The following is a 23,761-nucleotide window of genomic DNA, read 5'->3' on the forward strand; positions in this document are numbered from 1 at the left end:
GGCTCGGGCTCGAGACAAGCCTTTTTGTAGGAGGGTCCTGTGCACACCCGGCACACAAATGACAGAAATTACAAGAGAACTTTTGCCACTCACTGCAGCAGTTCTATTAACAAGGTATAACCTTTGGTTTTTACAAAACACAATATCATTTAATATCACGTAACTGAAAACATTTATGTTCAGGATACAGGACTGCTGCTACATTACATACTAGCGGTCGGTTTCCACAATTCTTAGCAAGATACAAACCGTACAACAATTTTTATTCCAGCCATGTACCCACTAGGCGTGGATGGAAGAATATACTGGAGAGCCTTTCATCGATTTCTACTAGGATCCACTTGTCCAAGCGACTTCTCATTCTTTCCCTAAGTTTTATCGGAGTTTAGTGTTAATCGAGAAATGTCATCTTGCTGTTATTTTACTTCCATTTTCTTTTTTGGGATGGAAAGTAGTCTCATAAAAATTTGGATGTGAGAATGGCTCTTAGGTTTAATGGAGCCAGTTGACCAGGATTATAAGCCTATCAGTCAGGTCTCGAAAAATCAAAAAATGTGGCTAGGCCTGCAGGTCTAGTGTATTGAATTATTTATTCGACTTACCTGTAACACACTTGACCCACAAACTCGTCTCAATCAAACACATTTGGAATGTATTTTCATGCTTAGGTCAAGCTGACTTGAATTGACGTACGATAAGTATTGAATAGTGGCTTATTTCCAAGAATTAACTGATTACAAGCATTGTCTTTAGGTGGCAAATGGACAATGATTCAGATACCCGTCCTACACCAGTAAAACTGGGTTCAGATCCCAACTTTCCTGCTGTACCAAATTGAGAAATCCTGTGAAAATCACTTTACTTCTGTGCGCATCAACCTAACTGAGCATCCAATTTGAGTCCACTACGAAAAAATCAGTACAGGTTGATTATCATATAAAAACCTCATGTATGGTGTAATAGACAATTTTGGTCCACATGCAACAGCTACATTAGCCAGGACATGCTCATGACAAGCTGACATCAATTGGTTTACTCATGGCAGTGTTGTCAGAGCACTTCAGGGGCGAAAAGTTAAAGTTTAAAAACTATAGACCATAAGAAGGGGAGTTTGAAATCCCAAACATTGTAAACTGACAAGCAGCCGGACGGGCTGTGCAGGGAGGAGACGCCCTGCAAGACTTCTGCCTGTGACCAGGACTGAGGGCCAAGGCCTGCTAGTCTCCCTGCTGGGTAAGGGAACATCACCCAGGAAATCCAAGACCACCTCGCCTGCAGCACCTTAACATGATGAAAGGTTCAATTACTTAAATTGTGTTTTGAGTCTGAGACCCAAACACAGACTCCTGATTCATCTCTCTTGGTGATTTTCTACCCCTAATAAATAGCCATAAGTAGCTTTTTATGTAGGAGGGTCCTGTGCACACCTGACACACAAAAACAGGGTAATCTTCGACCAGTGTCTCATACGCGAGGGGGAAACCCCAGTGGCTCAGCACAAGGGCTATTTAAAGTTGCTTAAGCTTGACTCTGAAAGTATTTCTTTAGCTGAAGCAGCCGCGGCCTGTGGGGGGATTTCGACGGATGATGACGAGGGAAAATGTATTATTATTCTAATATTCCCTCGTCATTGTCCTTCGAAATACCCCCCTACCCGCCCCCACCACTCTTACTTGCACATGCCGCGGTTGAGCTGCAGTAATACACTGAAGTGGCAAAAGCTGTATTCGGAGCGCTGCAGCAGGCACCCAAATAAACAGTATTTCAGTCCTGAGCAGCCAACTGCTTGTCTCCGTGCACACCCGACAAACACACCAGGGCGAGGAATTATTGAAGCGTGCTGGGTGTGCACTGGGGCCTCCCTTGCACTGTCTGTCCTGCAAGTGGTGCAGCGCCAACGTGGAAACTCCAGCGGTGTACCGTGCAGAGAGCTTACAGGTAATTTAAAGAGGCAAGGAAAACTGAGCAGTGGCTCAGCACAATAGCTAATTAAACCTGCTCAAGCTCATTTTTATTTCAGCTGCTAAAGCGTTGAGGAAATAGCAAAAAGGAATCTAATTTCCCCTTGTTTGTAGGTTGTGCCGGGGGCTGCACTGTAGTGTATGGTGAAGACCAGTTCTTTAGTTGGAAGTCCTGATCAGTTACCCACAGAGATCAATGCATAAGGCTTGACGTACGTAGACATGGAAGTCTTTTTTTACTTTTCATCTGTACTTACAGTACCTTCTCTGAAGACGAGCAGCTGGAACATGGCTGTGGAAGGTAGCATAAAGGAGCTGATTTATGAAATAGGACAGCACCCTTCAAAAGTTAAGCACTGTTGCAAGACAATTGTCAAAAGAGAACATACATATGAGCAGAGTATTGTTTTCCCAAGCATACACAGAATACACACAATCTTGTAACTTTGTTTTTCTTTCTTTTATTCAGATAGCGTTCTTTATTTTCTTTTTTTTGATAGTAGCAAATAGCCAATAGCCGACGCGTTTCGTCCGTTACCGGACTTCTTCAGGGCTTAAAAAAGTCTTTCTGATTTCTTATTTCCTTTTTTCCTTTTTTTTCTCTTTTCACATTCGTACCGGTCAGGTTTTCAAAGAAATTTCTCTCATTAATTGGAAGTTCATAAACAGGATTACAAATCCTAGTGGCAGTCAGTGTAGACAAGGTACAAGAGCAGGTCCACAGTCAGTTCAATGAGCTCGAAAGTTCGGGAGCCTCGTATCGTGGCCTTCTGGTTCAGGATAAAGGAGCTACAGCAGCAGAAAGAGTGCTGCCTACCCTGAACGTTATAATAATGTCTGAAAATGTATATTTGGCGCGTGCGCCGATTGTGCGCCGAAGGCGTGCCAAAGGCAAGCCCGTCTGCGCCCGTACGCGCCTGGACCGCGCCCAGTGCCAGGACCCCTGGCCCTCAACGTCGCCAGCCCATCCGACGGTCTTACGACGCTGCCACCCTCCACGGACTCAACGCCAACCGAAAGCCCGTCTGCCATCGCGCCACCCCGAAGGGGACCCATGAACCCTTCACCTGCCTAGCCTGCAAATTCACCTGCCTCCGAACCGTCACCCCACCCACCAAGCCGAGCACCAGCAGCAACCACCTCAAGTGCATCCTGCTCAACACCTGCTCCGTCCACAGGCACGCCGTCGAACTCTGGAACCTCCTCGACACAACATCACCAGACGTCGCCTTCCTCACAGAAACCTGGATGAACGCCTCCTCAGCCCCTGACATCGCCATAGCCATCCCGGATGGCTACAAGATCTCCCGGAGGGACCGCGTCAACCAAACCGGAGAAGGCATCGCAATCGTCCACAGAAACACCATCCGCACCACGACCAACTCAGACGACACCCTCACCGCCGCCGATCACTTCACTTCCAGATACACATCGACCCCAAGACCACCCTCAGGGGCACTCTCATCTACAGGCCCCCGGGACCACGCGCTCAATTCAGCGAAGCCATCGCAGACCTGGTCAGTCAGCACGCCCTCACCTCCACAGACTACATCCTCCTAGGGGAACTCAACTTCCCCCTGGAGAACAACAAGGACTGCAACACCGCTGCCCTGCTGGACAACCTCGCCAACCTCGGACTCAAGCAACTGGTGAACACCCCAACCCACTACGCCGGCCACACGCTTGACCCGATCTTCTCCTCCAGCAAGCACATCACCTTCAGCCACTCCACCGGACTACACTGGACTGACCACATCTGCGTCCACTTCGACTTCAGGAGAACCACAACCCACCAGCACCTACAGCATGCTCCCCGCAGAAACTGGAGCAAGATCACCGCCGACCAGCTCACCACCACCCTCAGCCAAAACCCGCCCACCAACACACCGGACCCCGACGAAGCAGCCCGCAACCTCACACAGTGGCTCACCGACTGCGCCGACGAACTCGCACCTCTGAAGAGGCCTCCCAGCAGACCGGGCAGCCGGAAAGCCTCTTGGTTTACCAACGACCTCAAGAACTCCAAGACAACCTGCCGCACCCTCAAGAAAGCCTGGCGCCACAACCAGACAACAGAAAACATGGAAGCCCTCAAGAACGCCACCCGCAAACACCACCAGCTGATCCGCACCACCAAGAAGACAGCTTTCAAAGAACGACTGGACAACAACACCCACAACAGCAAGGAACTCTTCAACATCGTCAAAGAGCTCTCCAACCCCAGCGCCAGCAATAAAGACATCACACCCTCGCAAGACCTCTGCGAATCTCTCGCCTCGTTCTTCCACCCCAAGATCACCGACATACACAACAGCTTCGGCACTCCGACCACAACGACCACGCATCCCACCACCGAACCGAAACCCGCCACCACCACCCTCTGCACCTGGACCCCTGTCAACACCAAAGACACCACCGGCCTGATGAACCCCATCCACTCTGGCTCACCCACCGACCCCTGCCCACACAACGTCTACAACAAAGCCGCCTCCATCATCGCACCCCAACTCCGACTCGTCATCAACAGCTCCTTCGAATCTGCCACCTTCCCGGAGAGCTGGAAACAGGCCGAACTGAGCGCCCTCCTGAAGAAACCCACCGCAGACCCCACGGACCTCAAGAACTTCCGCCCCATCTCGCTCCTCCCCTTTCCAGCCAAAGTCATCGAGAAGACCGTCAACAGACAACTCTCCGCCTTACTCGAAACCAACGGGTCCCTCGACCCCTCACAGTCCGGCTTCCGAGCAAACCACAGCAACAAGACCGCCCTCTTCGCAGCCACCGATGACATCAGGTCCCTGCTCGACAACGGGGAAACCGTGGCCCTCATCCTCCTGGACCTCTCAGCGGCCTTCAACACCGTCTTCCACTGCACCCTGATACAGCGCCTCAGCAACACCGGAATCCAAGGAGCAGCCCTGAAATGGATCCTCTCGTTCTTCACCGGAAGAACCCAGAGAGTCCCCCTCCCCCCGTTCCGATCTGCTGCCTCAGAAGTCATTTGCGGTGTCCCGCAAGGATCCTCGCTCAGCCCCTCCCTCTTCAACGTCTACATGAGCCCTCTCGCAACCATCGCCCGCCAACACAACCTCAACATCATCTCCTACGCCGACGACACCCAGCTGACCCTCTCCCTCACCAACGACCCCGCCACCGCCAAAGCCAACCTCCAGGAAGGAATGAAAGACGTCGCAGAAGGGATGAAGACCAGCCGCCTGAAGCTGAACTCGGAAAAACAGAGGTCCTCATCCTAGGACCATCTACCTCTGCCTGGGACAACTCCTGGTGGCCCCCTGCCCTGGGCACCGCACCCAAACCAACGGACCACGCACGCAACCTGGGCTTCATCCTGGACTCCTCCCTCACTATGACCAAGCAAGTTAACGCCGTCTCGTCCTCCTGCTTCAACACCCTGCGCATGCTTCGCAAGATCTTCCGGTGGATCCCCACTGACACCAGAAACGCGGTCACCCAGGCCCTCTTCACCAGCCATCTGGACTATGGGAACACCCTCTACACGGGAACCACAGCCAAGCTCCAGAAGAGACTGCAGCGCATCCAGAATGCCTCAGCACGACTCATCCTGAACATCCCTCGCCGCAGCCACATCTCTACCCACCTGAGAAACCTGCACTGGCTCCCAGTCAACAAGAGGATCACGTTCCGACTCCTCACCCATGCACACAAGGCTCTCCACGACACAGGCCCGAAGTACCTCAACAGCCGCCTCACTTTCTACACACCCACCCGCCAGCTCCGATCCGCCAGCCTCGCCCTCGCATCCATCCCTCGAGTTCGGAAACCCACCATCAGAGGATGATCCTTCTCCTACCTGGCGGCCAAGAAATGGAACTCCCTCCCCACCCACCTTCGGCTGACACAGGACCATCTTTTCTTCAGGAAACAACTCAAGACCTGGCTGTTCGAGCAGTAGCGTCTCCCCCCTACTCAGCGCCTTGAGACCCTCGCGGGTGAGTAGCGCGCTTTACAAATTTTGTGATTGATTGATACTTACAGCATATGGAGTCCCTCATAAAGGACACTCGATATAAAACAAGAATTAGCAATGCAATAGGTCTTGCATTCACACGAGTTTGAGCTATTGGCATTGTAAATGACAATACCTTTTATTTATGTTTTGGTTTTTAACCCCTTCAGCGCGGCGCGAATTTTCGCGCTGTGCTGAAGGTTCTATTGGGCCTATGGACTCATGACGGAACGGTACCGTCATGAGCACAGCTCAACCGACGCTCATGACGGGACCGTTCCGTCATGAGCATGGAAGGGGTTAAAACATAAATAAAAGGCATTGTCATTTACAATACTAATAGCTTAAACTCTTGCAAATGTGAGACCTATTGCATTGCAATAAAGGCCCTTCTCGACCGCTTGTTAGATTGTAAATATCAGAGGAAGAGACCGGCCTGCGACATCTTTAAAGTAGTGATAAATATTTCAGTGAAGAAGATGTGTAAGTGTTGTAAATTACACAGACACAAAGTGTGAAGTGAGAGTTACATATGAACCGAGCTAAAAACACTAACAAAGCGCTCCAACACCTTCCGAAGAACTTCTAACGGGACAGGGAGCAGGGATTAAAAAAGCCCCTTTGCCCACCACAATTGTTCCCATTAAACTAAAGGCTTCTGGGTCACCACTGCCTTCGGGCCATAGTTGGCACTGAGAGACTGCCTCGAACACCCTGCCTTAGGGCTTGGCACCGAAACAGCAGGTCATGCCTTCCGGCTCGGGCTCGAGTCAAGACAAGCCATCTCAGAGCCAAAACCTTTGACTCCGAAAGACAAAAAACATCGGTCCAGTTTCGGCACCAAAACCTTTCGCACCAAAAGAGAAAGAAATACCTGTGGAACCAATTCTGGACATTATGAAAGAGAAGTCGGACCCTAAACAAAAACGTATCTATATTAATTCAGATACTGGACACAGTGTGGCCATGGATGATATACCATCCAAGAATAGAACTGTTCCTGAGGATACACATTACAGTTTCCTGGAAGAAAAAGGTCATGGTTCAAGCCCTATCCATCCTCTTCCTCAGTAACCCTCTACCACTTGTACCATCACCAGGTTCAAATCTCCTGCAAATCACACCACAGGGTACTCCACACACACACACAATTTGACATAGATGAAGGAGATTGTAATAGTCCTCCACCCACAGATCCATGGATTGATTATGATCAACCAGTAGATGATGATCCTGATCTCTACCCTACAAGACCTTAACCTCCCAATGATAATATAGCTTACCAGGAGTTGATTTCAAGAGCAGCATCTTATCATGGAGTTCCTCTATATAAATAATCTCTAGAGGAAGATTTCTTATTTGAGACATTAGGTTCCACACATAGGCCCACCCAAAGCTTACCTATGTTAAAGGGTAAGTTGAGACATGTCGATAAAATGTTTGATGACCCATGACGCGCCCTTGTTTAACACCCAGGGTCGATAAAAAATGCAAACCTCCGACACCTGACCCAATTTTTATCAAAGGGCAGCTGCCTCTAGATTCTCTTGTAGTTTCAGATGACCGCAAAAGAGCTAATTCACAAACAGCAGCAGATGCACCTCCTCCAGATAAGAAGTCTAAATTAAATGATGCATCGGGCAGAAGGATACTGGCGCAATCTGCCAACCAGTGGCGCATTGCTAACACACAGCTCGTTGAGCAAGATATGATAGAGCCCACTGGGATGAAATTGAAGACATTCTACAACACCTCCCAGCAGAACATAAAAAGAGGTGGTAGGAACTAGTGCAAGAAGGGAAATTAATATATAATTCTGCTATTCGATGTGCACTAAATGCTGCTGACACTGCAGCAAGAGGGATTAATACCAGCATTCTCCTTTGTAGGCATGCATGGCTTACGATCTCTGGATTTAAGCCAGAGGTTCAACAATCTATTTTAAATGTCCTTTTTGCCATGGTCGGCACTGAGAGACTACTTCGAACACCCTGCCTTCGGGCTTGGCACTGAAACAGCAGGTCAAGCCTTCCGGCTTTTTTTCCCTCAGTGGTGGGAAAAAAAAGAGGAGTCATCACCCTGATCAGTAGCAAATCTAACATAACCATCGAGAACGTGCAGCATGACAGGGAAGGTAGACTACTGATCACGCAGTTGAAAAGAGGAGAGGAGACAATACTAGTGGCAAACATCTATGCACCCAACACAGATGACACTCCATTCTGGGAGAGGGTAACCAAAGATCTAGAATCCAGCTCCTCACACAACATGATGGTAGTGGCGGGAGACTTCAACATGGCGTCAGACCAGACACTAGACAGACAAGCTAAAAACAAGACACGTACGCCGACTTCGCACAAGACACTAACGAACCTATGCAACAAACTGGATCTAGTTGACCCGTGGCGATTGCAACACCCCGATACCAGAGATTACACCTTCTACTTGCACCCACACAACTCCTACAGCAGAATAGATTACATCCTCATATCAGGCACTCACACACACCTAACTGAACACCGAGACATTGCGGCCAGAACAATATCAGACCACGCCTGCATTAGCCTACACCTGGCGGGGAGACATAATGAACATTTAACACGCAGATGGCGACTCAATACAACAACCCTAGCCAAACAAGAAGACAGAGTCAAAATCCAGAAAGCCATCGCAGAATACATCACCAGACATAGACCCCACCACGCTGTGGGAGGCACCCAAACAACTATCAGAGGAGTACTAATAGAAATAAAAGCGAGAAGAGACAGAGAGGCAAGAGCTCAGGTAGCTCAGCTAGAAAAAGACATCAAAAGGCTAGAAACACAACACATTGGGGACACCACAAATCAAAACACACTAACGGAACTCACAAAAAAGAAATACGAATTCAACAGAATACTTAGCGAACGCGCAGGGCTATGGATAAAAAAAATACAAAGAGAGCAACCTTTGTGAAGCAAATAAAGCAGGGAAATCCCTGGCATTATACCTCAAACGCAATCAAAGACAGCACAACATCACATCAATCACAAACACCACAAGCAAAACACACACCCGACACAGAGACATCGTACACACCTTCAAGGAATTCTATAAGGAGCTATACAACAAAGATGAGGGACTAGACATAAAGGGAACGAAATCCTATCTAGAGAATCTAAAACTACCAAAAATAACGGCAGATGAAGCGAAAGCGCTAGGCCAAGACTTCAAGACCCTTGAGGTTAAGACAGCCATCAAGGCACTAAAAGACAACAAGGCCTCAGGACCGGATGGCTACACAGCGCCATTCTACAAATCCTTTCAAGAACAATTAGTACCGACTCTAACTAAAGCCTTCGACCATTGCGGAGGTGTAGGGGAAGTAACCGCAACAATGTCACAGGCCAACATCATAGTCATTCCAAAGGAGGTTTAAAGATCCACAATGGCCAAAAAACTACCGACCAATATCACTCATTAACCTAGACTGCAAACTATATGCCAAAATATTAGCAACAAGGCTCAGCAGAGTGCTCCCACAGCTAATAGGCAACACACAGGTAGGGTACATAAAAGGCCGAATGTCCAGCGACAACACCAGACTCCTCTGCCAAGTCATAGAACACTGCTCAAACTCACACAATCCAGCAGTCACAATCACGCTGGACGCAGAAAAGGCCTTCGACAGAGTGTCTTGGCAATTCCTAGGGGAGTGCCTACAGGCATACAACCTGGGCAGATGTTCGCCAAGAAAGTCATGGCCCTGTACAAAAACCCAAAAGCGCAGATCGCCATTAATGGCACAAACTCAGCCCCATTCGACCTCCAAAGAGGGACCACACAAGGCTGCCCGCTATCCCCACTGCTGTTCTTACTAGCTCTAGAACCCCTGATCAAGGACATCCTCACCAACAAGAACATAGCAGGCATATCCATCAATAATACCACGGCCAAGCTGGCGGCCTACGCACATGACCTGTTGATCATTACGAAGATCCAACAGAATCCATACCAGCGCTCATGAATACCATTGACACCTATGCTTCCCACTCCGGGTACAAACTAAATAGAGACAAGTCAGAGTGCATGCCCATGAACGTACACACAACCAGAGAAGTACTAGGGGACTCAGGGCTGGCGTGGCAAACGCAATCGATCAAATACCTAGGAATCAACTTCGGGAAGAACTTACGAATCACCCTTGATCAAAACGAAGAGAGGACACTGAAAAAGATAAAAGGCCTGTTGGAGAACTGGTCGCCCAAATTTATCACCTGGTGGGGAAGAATAGAAACAGTCAAAATGATGGTCACACCAATAGTTAACTACCTGGCCAGTATGCTCCCCCTAGCACTAACAGATGACTCCCATAAGAAAATAGACCATGCACTGAACAAATTCATTTGGAGAGACAAAAAACCCAGATTAGCCCTCCAAAAACTAAGATTGAGAAAAGAACTAGGAGGCCTTAATGTTGCAGATCTGAGAACATTTCAGACAGCCTGTATAGCCAGGCAGGGGCTGCACTGGGTAACACAAAACCAGAAATACACACCAACCTGGCTATCCCTAGAGAAAGATTCAGAAAAGGGGGTGGTGATGAACAGAGTGTCTGAATTAAGCAGACCACTCTTACCCAGTCCAAAGATCAGCCATCACCGTTATTTAGCTCACTGCCCCATCCCAGCTCAGAACCTGGCTATATGCAAATTAGTCTGTCCCTGGCCCAGTGCATCATGGGAACAGGGCAGACCAAACTACCAAGCCAATTCTTCACCAGAAAGGAGACAAGCTTCCGGGGACCGGTTTCTGCCATTTCAGGCGTCGTCGGCCCGGCTTGCTTGAATCCTGATGGAGCAGTGAGCAAGGGACTCATGTCTGAGTATACCCTTCCACGCTTATGGTGGACAAAATGATTCAGAAAAGGGGGTGGTGATGAACAGAGTGTCTGAATTAAGCAGACCACTCTTACCCAGTCCAAAGATCAGGGCTTGATCCATCACCGTTATTTAGCTCACTGCCCCATCCCAGCTCAGAACCTGGCTATATGCAAATTAGTCTGTCCCTGGCCCAGTGCATCATGGGAACAGGGCAGACCAAACTACCAAGCCAATTCTTCACCAGAAAGGAGACAAGCTTCCGGGGACCGGTTTCTGCCATTTCAGGCGTCGTCGGCCCGGCTTGCTTGAATCCTGATGGAGCAGTGAGCAAGGGACTCATGTCTGAGTATACCCTTCCACGCTTATGGTGGACAAAATGATTCAGAAAAGGGGGTGGTGATGAACAGAGTGTCTGAATTAAGCAGACCACTCTTACCCAGTCCAAAGATCAGGGCTTGATCCATCACCGTTATTTAGCTCACTGCCCCATCCCAGCTCAGAACCTGGCTATATGCAAATTAGTCTGTCCCTGGCCCAGTGCATCATGGGAACAGGGCAGACCAAACTACCAAGCCAATTCTTCACCAGAAAGGAGACAAGCTTCCCGGGACCGGTTTCTGCCATTTCAGGCGTCGTCGGCCCGGCTTGCTTGAATCCTGATGGAGCAGTGAGCAAGGGACTCATGTCTGAGTATACCCTTCCACGCTTATGGTGGACAAAATGATTCAGAAAAGGGGGTGGTAATGAACAGAGTGTCTGAATTAAGCAGACCACTCTTACCCAGTCCAAAGATCAGGGCTTGATCCATCACCGTTATTTAGCTCACTGCCCCATCCCAGCTCAGAACCTGGCTATATGCAAATTAGTCTGTCCCTGGCCCAGTGCATCATGGGAACAGGGCAGACCAAACTACCAAGCCAATTCTTCACCAGAAAGGAGACAAGCTTCCGGGGACCGGTTTCTGCCATTTCAGGCGTCGTCGGCCCGGCTTGCTTGAATCCTGATGGAGCAGTGAGCAAGGGACTCATGTCTGAGTATACCCTTCCACGCTTATGGTGGACAAAATAATTCAGAAAAGGGGGTGGTGATGAACAGAGTGTCTGAATTAAGCAGACCACTCTTACCCAGTCCAAAGATCAGGGCTTGATCCATCACCGTTATTTAGCTCACTGCCCCATCCCAGCTCAGAACCTGGCTATATGCAAATTAGTCTGTCCCTGGCCCAGTGCATCATGGGAACAGGGCAGACCAAACTACCAAGCCAATTCTTCACCAGAAAGGAGACAAGCTTCCGGGGACCGGTTTCTGCCATTTCAGGCGTCGTCGGCCCGGCTTGCTTGAATCCTGATGGAGCAGTGAGCAAGGGACCCATGTCTGAGTATACCCTTCCACGCTTATGGTGGACAAAATGATTCAGAAAAGGGGGTGGTGATGAACAGAGTGTCTGAATTAAGCAGACCACTCTTACCCAGTCCAAAGATCAGGGCTTGATCCATCACCGTTATTTAGCTCACTGCCCCATCCCAGCTCAGAACCTGGCTATATGCAAATTAGTCTGTCCCTGGCCCAGTGCATCATGGGAACAGGGCAGACCAAACTACCAAGCCAATTCTGCACCAGAAAGGAGACAAGCTTCCGGGGACCGGTTTCTGCCATTTCAGGCGTCGTCGGCCCGGCTTGCTTGAATCCTGATGGAGCAGTGAGCAAGGGACTCATGTCTGAGTATACCCTTCCACGCTTATGGTGGACAAAATGATTCAGAAAAGGGGGTGGTGATGAACAGAGTGTCTGAATTAAGCAGACCACTCTTACCCAGTCCAAAGATCAGGGCTTGATCCATCACCGTTATTTAGCTCACTGCCCCATCCCAGCTCAGAACCTGGCAATATGCAAATTAGTCTGTCCCTGGCCCAGTGCATCATGGGAACAGGGCAGACCAAACTACCAAGCCAATTCTTCACCAGAAAGGAGACAAGCTTCCGGGGACCGGTTTCTGCAATTTCAGGCATCGTCGGCCCGGCTTGCTTGAATCCTGATGGAGCAGTGAGCAAGGTACTCATGTCTGAGTATACCCTTCCACGCTTATGGTGGACAAAATGATTCAGAAAAGGGGGTGGTGATGAACAGAGTGTCTGAATTAAGCAGACCACTCTTACCCAGTCCAAAGATCAGGGCTTGATCCATCACCGTTATTTAGCTCACTGCCCCATCCCAGCTCAGAACCTGGCTATATGCAAATTAGTCTGTCCCTGGCCCAGTGCATCATGGGAACAGGGCAGACCAAACTACCAAGCCAATTCTTCACCAGAAAGGAGACAAGCTTCCGGGGACCGGTTTCTGCCATTTCAGGCGTCGTCGGCCCGGCTTGCTTGAATCCTGATGGAGCAGTGAGCAAGGGACTCATGTCTGAGTATACCCTTCCACGCTTATGGTGGACAAAATGATTGGGTGAGAGTACTCTGCTTAATTCAGAGACTCTGTCCATCACCACCCCTTGTTGTAAATAATTTTGTCCACCCTAAGCGTCGAAGGGTATACTCAGATGTGAGTCCCTTGCTCATTGCACCATCAGGATTCAAGCAAGCCGGGCCGAAGACGGCTGTAATGCCAGAAACCGGTCCCCGGAAGCTTGTGTCCTTCCCAGTGTAAGAATTGGCTTTTGTAGTCTGGTCTGCCCTGTTCCCATGATGCACTGGGCCAGGGACAGACTAATTTGCATACAGCCAGGTTCTGAAACTGGGATGGTGCAATGAGCTAAAAAACGGTGTTGGATCTAGCCCTGATCTCTTGACTGGGTGAGAGTACTCTGCTTAATTCAGAGACTCTGTCCATCACCACCCCTTGTTGTAAATAATTTTGTCCACCCTAAGCGTGGAAGGGTATATTTAGATGTGAGTCCCTTGCTCATTGCACCATCAGGATTCAAGCAAGCCGGGCCGAAGATGGCTGTAATGCCAGAAACCGGTCCCCGGAAGCTTGTGTCCTTCCCAATGTAAGAATTGGCTTTTGTAGTCTGGTCTGCCCTGTTCCCATGATGCACTGGGCCAGGGACAGACTAATTTGCATACAGCCAGGTTCTGAAACTGGGATGGTGCAATGAGCTAAAAAACGGTGTTGGATCTAGCCCTGATCTCTTGACTGGGTGAGAGTACTCTGCTTAATTCAGAGACTCTGTCCATCACCACCCCTTGTTGTAAATAATTTTGTCCAACCTAAGCGTGGAAGGGTATACTCAGATGTGAGTCCCTTGCTCATTGCACCATCAGGATTCAAGCAAGCCGGGCCGAAGACGGCTGTAATGCCAGAAACCGGTCCCCGGAAGCTTGTGTCCTTCCCAGTGTAAGAATTGGCTTTTGTAGTCTGGTCTGCCCTGTTCCCATGATGCACTGGGCCAGGGACAGACTAATTTGCATACAGCCAGGTTCTGAAACTGGGATGGTGCAATGAGCTAAAAAACGGTGTTGGATCTAGCCCTGATCTCTTGACTGGGTGAGAGTACTCTGCTTAATTCAGAGACTCTGTCCATCACCACCCCTTGTTGTAAATAATTTTGTCCACCCTAAGCGTGGAAGGGTATACTCAGATGTGAGTCCCTTGCTCATTGCACCATCAGGATTCAAGCAAGCCGGGCCGAAGACGGCTGTAATGCCAGAAACCGGTCCCCGGAAGCTTGTGTCCTTCCCAGTGTAAGAATTGGCTTTTGTAGTCTGGTCTGCCCTGTTCACATGATGCACTGGGCCAGGGACAGACTAATTTGCATACAGCCAGGTTCTGAAACTGGGATGGTGCAATGAGCTAAAAAACGGTGTTGGATCTAGCCCTGATCTCTTGACTGAGTGAGAGTACTCTGCTTAATTCAGAGACTCTGTCCATCACCACCCCTTGTTGTAAATAATTGTGTCCACCCTAAGCGTGGAAGGGTATACTCAGATGTGAGTCCCTTGCTCATTGCACCATCAGGATACAAGCAAGCCGGGCCGAAGACGGCTGTAATGCCAGAAACCGGTCCCCGGAAGCTTGTGTCCTTCCCAGTGTAAGAATTGGCTTTTGTAGTCTGGTCTGCCCTGTTCCCATGATGCACTGGGCCAGGGACAGACTAATTTGCATACAGCCAGGTTCTGAAACTGGGATGGTGCAATGAGCTAAAAAACGGTGTTGGATCTAGCCCTGATCTCTTGACTGGGTGAGAGTACTCTGCTTAATTCAGAGACTCTGTCCATCACCACCCCTTGTTGTAAATAATTTTGTCCACCCTACGCGTGGAAGGGTATACTCAGATGTGAGTCCCTTGCTCATTGCACCATCAGGATTCAAGCAAGCCGGGCCGAAGACGGCTGTAATGCCAGAAACCGGTCCCCGGAAGCTTGTGTCCTTCCCAGTGTAAGAATTGGCTTTTGTAGTCTGGTCTGCCCTGTTCCCGTGATGCACTGGGCCAGGGACAGACTAATTTGCATACAGCCAGGTTCTGAAACTGGGATGGTGCAATGAGCTAAAAAACGGTGTTGGATCTAGCCCTGATCTCTTGACTGGGTGAGAGTACTCTGCTTAATTCAGAGACTCTGTCCATCACCACCCCTTGTTGTAAATAATTTTGTCCACCCTAAGCGTGGAAGGGTATACTCGGGCTAAAAAATTCCACGGATTCGATAATTCTCGCTCCGGTGCCTACTCAACCCACGGGGTCACACTCTGCGACTCTGGGCAATAGCTTGCTCAATCTCCACTACGGCCCCTCATGGCGGGATGCCTGGCTTTCACCTTGTGGATACCCTGCCGGGATATCTCACAGGGGAATACCAGGACGGGTTCCCTAAGCAAGCGCTTAGATACCGGGTCGGTGATTTGCGCTATATAAATACATGTACATTTACATTTACATTTACATTTTTTAGATGTGAGTCCCTTGCTCATTGCACCATCAGGATTCAAGCAAGCCGGGCCGAAGACGGCTGTAATGCCAGAAACCGGTCCCCGGAAGCTTGTGTCCTTCCCAGTGTAAGAATTGGCTTTTGTAGTCTGGTCTGCCCTGTTCCCATGATGCACTGGGCCAGGGACAGACTAATTTGCATACAGCCAGGTTCTGAAACTGGGATGGTGCAATGAGCTAAAAAACGGTGTTGGATCTAGCCCTGATCTCTTGACTGGGTGAGAGTACTCTGCTTAATTCAGAGACTCTGTCCATCACCACCCCTTGTTGTAAATAATTTTGTCCACCCTAAGCGTGGAAGGGTATACTCAGATGTGAGTCCCTTGCTCATTGCACCATCAGGATTCAAGCAAGCCGGGCCAAAGACGGCTGTAATGCCAGAAACCGGTCCCCGGAAGCTTGTGTCCTTCCCAGTGTAAGAATTGGCTTTTGTAGTCTGGTCTGCCCTGTTCCCATGATGCACTGGGCCAGGGACAGACTAATTTGCATACAGCCAGGTTCTGAAACTGGGATGGTGCAATGAGCTAAAAAACGGTGTTGGATCTAGCCCTGATCTCTTGACTGGGTGAGAGTACTCTGCTTAATTCAGAGACTCTGTCCATCACCACCCCTTGTTGTAAATAATTTTGTCCACCCTAAGCGTGGAAGGGTATACTCAGATGTGAGTCCCTTGCTCATTGCACCATCAGGATTCAAGCAAGCCGGGCCGAAGACGGCTGTAATGCCAGAAACCGGTCCCCGGAAGCTTGTGTCCTTCCCAGTGTAAGAATTGGCTTTTGTAGTCTGGTCTGCCCTGTTCCCATGATGCACTGGGCCAGGGACAGACTAATTTGCATACAGCCAGGTTCTGAAACTGGGATGGTGCAATGAGCTTAAAAACGGTGTTGGATCTAGCCCTGATCTCTTGACTGGGTGAGAGTACTCTGCTTAATTCAGAGACTCTGTCCATCACCACCCCTTGTTGTAAATCATTTTGTCCACCCTAAGCGTGGAAGGGTATACTCAGATGTGAGTCCCTTGCTCATTGCACCATCAGGATTCAAGCAAGCCGGGCCGAAGACGGCTGTAATGCCAGAAACCGGTCCCCGGAAGCTTGTGTCCTTCCCAGTGTAAGAATTGGCTTTTGTAGTCTGGTCTGCCCTGTTCCCATGATGCACTGGGCCAGGGACAGACTAATTTGCATACAGCCAGGTTCTGAAAGTGGGATGGTGCAATGAGCTAAAAAACGGTGTTGGATCTAGCCCTGATCTCTTGACTGGGTGAGAGTACTCTGCTTAATTCATAGACTCTGTCCATCACCACCCCTTGTTGTAAATAATTTATCCCTAGAGAAAGCCATCCTAGACAACTCAGATCGCCTAACCCTCCTCACAGCCAATAAACAGTCACTAAAAAGGAACCCAATATTCAAGATAACAAAAATGGCCCTCCTTAAGGTAGATCAGAAACTATAGGTAAGCCTTAAAAACTCGAAATGGGTGGCACACTGGGCAAATCCGAAGATAAAATATAGAGGTAAACCCTCTAAAGATAAGAACGTGGAAGACACTAGGCCTCCCACACCCGGCACACCTAGAAGAGAAAGGCAAACGCTCACTTTCAATACCATAAAGGGTAGGTTCGGCCTCCCAGAGGTGGAACTATACAACTTCCTGGCCATCAAAACAGCAATCACAAAAGCAAACCTAAGTAGTCTGACCCCCTCAATTTTCCAATTTATGGAAAACCTAAACAAGACTGGTCACCATATATCACACCTATATAAACTCCTCCGCCCAACTACCTCAAAACTTAATGAAAAAAACAAAAGTTATGGGAAACCCAGACAGGCAGGAATCCCACAGAGCAGGAAACAGCTACCATGTGGTCCTCCCCTACGCAAAACATAATATCACTAGTACTCGCGCAAACAAAATTCTGGTTACTGCACCAAGCACACTGGACCCCTGCACGACTTGCGAAACTAGGCCAAAGAGAGAATAGTCAATGTTGGAACTGCAATAATGCAGCAGGGGACCTAGCGCATCTAATCTTCCAGTGCAGCAAGGTCAAAAATTCTGGGATAAAGTGTTCGACTTCACCAACCAGACACTAGGCTACACGCTGAAAATAGAGTTCTGCACTCTAACAGCACACCTTAATACCGATATCAACACACAACAAGACAGAAACCTTCTCGACTTCCTCCTAACGAGTGCCACAAAGATTATACTAGCCAAATAGAAGGATACCTCAAAGGCCACCTTCAAAGGGTGACTAAACTGGGTAACGTTCTTAAGAGGAGCGGACAACACAGCACTTAGATACACACCGTGGAGGAATCCCAACAGAGAGATGTGGTCACCACTAGATAACGCCCTAGATCTGTTCAAGCCACCATAGACATCATAAGCACCGATAACCAGGCACGGTGCCACACGCCAATCTTCAACCAGCTGCCAACAACTATATGTTATATGTTCATGTTATATGTTTAGAAACGAGCACAGGGACAAATGTGCAGGTCCGTCGCAAAGCTGTCATGAAAACTAATAGCCCAGGGGGACTCGTAACCAACCACCCAACAGCTACAAACAAAACGCTCATTACGTATTTTATGTTCTAAATAAGAATAAGAGACTATTTGCCACAAATATTACATGTCTTTATTTGTATGTACCATGTAATGAAAATACAATAAAAATATATTTTTTTTAAATAAATAAAGATGTTTTTGGTCCTTAAACTTGTGGTGTCACTTACTGTGGAGATAAATGATGCCTTGTATATAACGCATGTTCGTTTGTTTTTTAAACAGAACAGCCCATTGAGACCCCTATCATTTCAGTTCGGATTAAAGAAGAGGAAGATCCCTGTCTTTTGGAGTCTCAGCACTCTGAGAGAACAGGAAGCTTTAACAGCTCAACAACAAGTGAGTGAAACATGTACCACCCAGATAAAATGTTGTTTGTGTACAAATCTGCTGTTACACGTCACAAAAATGGTTTCAACATTGCAAAGTAAACACTCAAAATTGCATTAAGAGACAGTGAATACAACTTTAAAATGTTTATTCCTAAAAGTCAAGTCTAGTGCATAAAATAAGAACGAAAACCACAAAGAATGCAATAATAAATCAGTGGATTAGATAGATCTTACTGCATACCTATTTCAGTGAAAAGTAGCTGCTATGCTTAATTACAGCCCTTGTCCTGAAATTATAAGCAGTGCCGGGCTGAAGGCCACTTCTCTGTGCTGAGCCCCGTAGCAACCCCTGACTGGCTCTGGTTGCAGCAAACCTAAGTGACGTCTGACCGGAAAGTTCACTTATGAATCCTGACCAAACTGTGTCCAAATATAAAGGTTTTTATACCTGATCACCAATTTTTATCACTTGTTTCTAAGTTTTGTGACACTTAAATCCCAAGAAGATAACATTAGTAAGGTGTTCAATGTGTCATTTCGAGTCACATGTTGACATTCTAGCTTTCACTGCAAGCATCCCTATTAATATGGCAGCAAAGATACTAAGAATGTCGAATACACTGCATGGTGGAATTTAATTTGTCATCACCATAGATTAGATCGTGCATATGCCTCATCCACTTCCCTTCTGATTAAACGTGATTTATTATGGTCCCCTTTAACAGATTACCTATCCAGAAGTGCCATTTAGCTTCATATTCATTTGTCTGCCATATGATGTTGTTTTTTATTTTATTTTATTTTTTTATTTTTTTATTTTTTTATTATTATTATAATTATATTATGTAATAGCTTTATTATTGCTCTACTATTGATGTCTCTTTCCCCTCCCTTTCCTCTTTCCCCTCTCTCTCTTTTCCTTCTTCTTCTTTCTTTTCCCTCCCCAAAACTTTAAAAGTTATAAAAGCATTTTCCCTTGGTATATGCATTACCTCCTTGAGGTTTTTATTTATACACAAGGCTTACTTTTGTTTCTTCTTATACCGTATTTTGTCTTTTTGCAGTTGCACTGATGTTTTACATTGTCTTTATCTACTCAATAAAGCTTTTCAAACTTAAAAAAAAAAAAAAAATATGGCAGCAACCATAACATAAACAAAGAAAATAAATCACCCCAGATAGGAGGCGGACGTGATGCAAGTAATTCTGCAACTATCTAAACTTAATACGTTCTAATAGAGATAGATAAGTGCCTGGAGGCAAGCACATGTTAAAAATAAAAGAGTTTTACACAAACCATGTCACAGTGTTCGTAACAGTATAACTCCATCGGTGCAGAGATGTTAGGAGAAAATATTATCTTCTTAAGGTTGTTGCATGTCTGGATAAACATATTTGTGTTTTGGCTTAGCAAGAGCTTTTAACTGTTGTAACACAGACACTTGTACTCAATTAAAATGTGAGAAAGGGACATTCTCCCTAATGTTAGAGGTCGTTGTGGAATTGAGCAATGCTTTGTAACCACAACTGCTTCACAAAGGGACCAGTTCCCCTTTGAAAATTGTATTGGGCAGCCCTGTGGATCAACTTCCGCTTTAGGAATCATTTCAGACAGCCTGTGGGATAGCTAGTCTTTGTGGAATAGCCGCGCTGGGATCAGGCAGTGGCCCAACAGCTCAATGCACACACCACCACACTGTTGTCTCATATACTAAACATTGCTTTTTAAAAGTAGCACTAGTCTCTTTAAAAACATGCTCACAAATGGGAAAACAAGTGCAAGGATGAGGGTCTGTTGTGCCTTGCAGGACACCATTCCTGTAGTCACAGCCATTCACAGTGAGTCGCAAATTGCACCCTGTTTTTTTTTTATGTATCTTTGTATTTAAAGAAGAAAAAACAAGAGGGAGTATTACACATATCAGGTGGCACACAATAAGATACATTGCATCGGTACGTAGGTGAATAGGCCAATGTGACATAATCAATACAAGGAGCGTGGGGCTTCAACATGAAAAGGTATACATAGAACGGACAATCAATATAATCAACAACGCCGTCGAGCTTGTACTAGCAAGGCCCATCCACCCACGTATACAGGATAAATAGAACCAGAGTAGACACCCGGACATCTGAAAAATAGACTCAAAATAGACATATCGCCTCTCGTAAAAGGGGAAGGAAAGAAAAAAGGCCATAGAACTAAATAAAGACAAAATAACCCCCCCCCATTCCCCCCAACCTGCACCCCTGCAATGGCTACGGCCTAACCCCACTAGCAGCGTGCCTGTCGCCCAACAACTAAAACCTAAAGGAAGGGAAAGAGTGGAGGAGAAGTCATACAGGCTCCCGGTCCCCTTTATTCCCCGCCAGAAGCAGACCCCCCCTGGATATAGTCAGACAATGTAAAGCCGCAAATAAAAAATCCAAACAGGGGGGGGTTCAAGAGAACCATCCGACTCCCGAATCATTTTGGCTACAAGTCCCGTGTCAAATAAAGCATTTGTTTCAGACCCAGACGATTGCACTCAACCCTGGCCACTACGATTTTTCGTGTGAGTTCTCACCGCTCGGGTCGCCATCTCAAGAGGAAAGTCAAAGGGTTCAAAAGAGTCAAAGTCAGTGTAGTAGGATCGAGCCCAAAACAACAATGTTCGAAGATCACGAATCAGACGGAGGTGTCTGTCCACCGACATTAAATTACAAAAACATATTCGAACCAACTGGGGAGAAAAGAATAAGAAATCACTCCGGAAATCGCTGTGGAAATTGTCCAGGAGTATGAGGTTGGCTGTGTCCATCTTGGGCGGCATCGGGATAGAATATGGCGAGTTTTCGGTGGTTCCGGGCTCGCTGCCTGTTATTCGGGAGCCGACAAAACACACCAGGTCTGGTTTCTGCACGGGGCCCTCTGTATCAGGCATGTCCTGCTTCGTGGTTAACAACACAGAACAATATTCCCTCATGAACTATATCATTTTACAAATAACAACTTTTATATTTTCAACAAAAGCCTGCGACACAAGGTGACAGCAATTATTTTTTCTTTTTTCACATTTGTGACTTTTATTTCTTTTTTAAGTATTCTTTTTAACAAAATTATATTTTTTACAGTATTTCTTAAATTCATCACAGTCATTTTACAAAAAGGACATATAATTTATCATTGAGCAATAAAAATACAAATACCATACAGAGAAAAAAACCTAATACACTCTCCCAAATACCTCATACATACTCTCTCATACACTCTACATTCATTCTTTATTCTGTGTCTGAGGGGTCACAAGTTGTTGTGTGATCTATTACGCAAGGTCGACGCGTTTCGGTTGAATGGGACCACCTTCCTCAGGACCTTTAGCACAACAGACGCTCTTTCCAATAAATTATAGGCTCTGTATGGGTATCTGTAATAATAAATAACATATCATGTATCTGTGACACTATCCTAGATTCATATTTTATCATAACGTACACAGTTACTACAATTATTATAACTCTTGGTCACCTTGTGAAGAAATCACAAAAAGCTGGTTCATTACATATTATTGTTTCTTTATGTCTGTTGTCATTACTCCGTCTGGGACGCAAACCAGCACTAGTACCTCTATACTATTACCTACTGCTTCGTGGTTAAAACAACATGTTTCAAATCCATCGAGGGATCAGCGTCCGGTCTCAAACACTTGGTTTCGGCTGTTATGATCATTTTATGGATGGCGGCGGTGACTTGCGAGTGAAGCGCCCCAATAGCGGTCATTACGGTCTGCAGTGACGGCATATCTGTCTCTCGCTCCATCTCCTCTCACAAAGCGACAAAGCAGATCTTTTTTACCCCGGAGGTCGACTACTCCGGTGTAACAGGCACAAGCAGGGCCGACGTTAACAGTGGGCACTCGTCAATGTCGGGGTCTCAACAACATCGCCGCCAGCGAGGATCCAAGCCTGCCAGCCCCGTGGGCCCAACAGGGCCACCAGGCAACGGACCCCCGCCCACAGCTACCGGTGCGTCTCGCCGCCGTGTCCGTGCAGTCCACCTGACCACCACGCCACCATCCAATCCGGTCGGGATATTTTTCCACTCCGAGCGACCGGACGCCGTCCTGGTCTCGCAGCCGATGTTGTTCAACTCCAACCCGGATGGGTTAGAAAGCGAGGCCCCGGCTTCCACACTGGGTTAGGCCAAGAACAAAAACACGGCATAACTTCGTCTGACGAGAAGATGGAAATCTCGGGATTGCATCTTTAATCTCAGCAACCCATCAGCCATAGTCTGGGGAGTCTGCTTCGAATGCACCCAGTTTTATTGATATTCTTTAGGCATTGTGTTTTCTGACCCCCTTCAAATCTACTGATTGAGATCCAACCAGTTAGTACATAGGTTTTGCATCATGTGATCCTCACAATAGTTATAAATGTAAAGTATTCCTGGCAATGTGCATAGGAATCCACAACACTTCGTTTCGATAGTATAATAGAAACAAACCTTCATTGAAGGCAGAAATGTTAAGATAAGTCATTTATATGTCACCCCCATAGTGTTAAGCAGGAGAAGTTATTTGCTGAGAATTTCTTATTGGAACACCCCATTTAATGAATAGTTAATTGTTTAATTGCAGTACCTAGATAAGAGTTAACTTCCTATGTCAAAACCATGTACAAACCTGCATTTCAGTAGAGAAAAATGAAGAGAAAGAATATCTGCAAGGTTAATGTGCATATGTTAAGGAGGATAATACTCCTTGAAGAACTCGACAGCTTGTCTCCCAGCATGCACTGTACTCACAATTTTCCTCAAAGCCTCAGTTCTTTCTTCTGGCTCACGCTTAGAGGAGACTAGAACCATTTTGGAGATTTTCTTGAGGTTTTTGTTTCAAAGCCCATTATTTTTTACTTCACTTGACTTCTTTCCCAGCTTCTCATTGAAATCACGTTTCTCCCCCATTAATGAAGTAATCTTTTCTCACAATGCCTTCACTTGTTGTAAAGTGCCCTTCCAGTGGCAAAAGCACTGGTTAGCAGGGATAAAGTGTGCAGAGTCCTATGGCTAGTAAAAACGGGGTCAGCAAAGAAGGCCTTAAATCTGGGTGAATACAATGCATAAGATGGTCATTTCCAT

The 23,761-nt window shown here is 47.1% G+C and overlaps 1 protein-coding gene across 5 annotated transcripts in view; it reads left to right on the plus strand.

Annotated features, from left to right (window-relative positions):
• LOC144770344 (uncharacterized) overlaps nt 1–23,761 on the plus strand; it is a 502,241-nt gene that overhangs the window by 197,263 nt on the left and 281,217 nt on the right. For all 5 annotated transcript variants that reach the window (XM_078654801.1, XM_078654799.1, XM_078654800.1 and 2 more), the window contains one exon: nt 18,536–18,649. In XM_078654801.1, coding sequence (XP_078510927.1) covers nt 18,536–18,649 — 114 coding nt within the window. The remainder of the gene's footprint in view (nt 1–18,535; nt 18,650–23,761) is intronic.

Source organism: Lissotriton helveticus, chromosome 7 (genome assembly GCF_964261635.1).
Source record: "Lissotriton helveticus chromosome 7, aLisHel1.1, whole genome shotgun sequence".
Taxonomy (NCBI): Eukaryota; Metazoa; Chordata; class Amphibia; order Caudata; family Salamandridae; genus Lissotriton; species Lissotriton helveticus.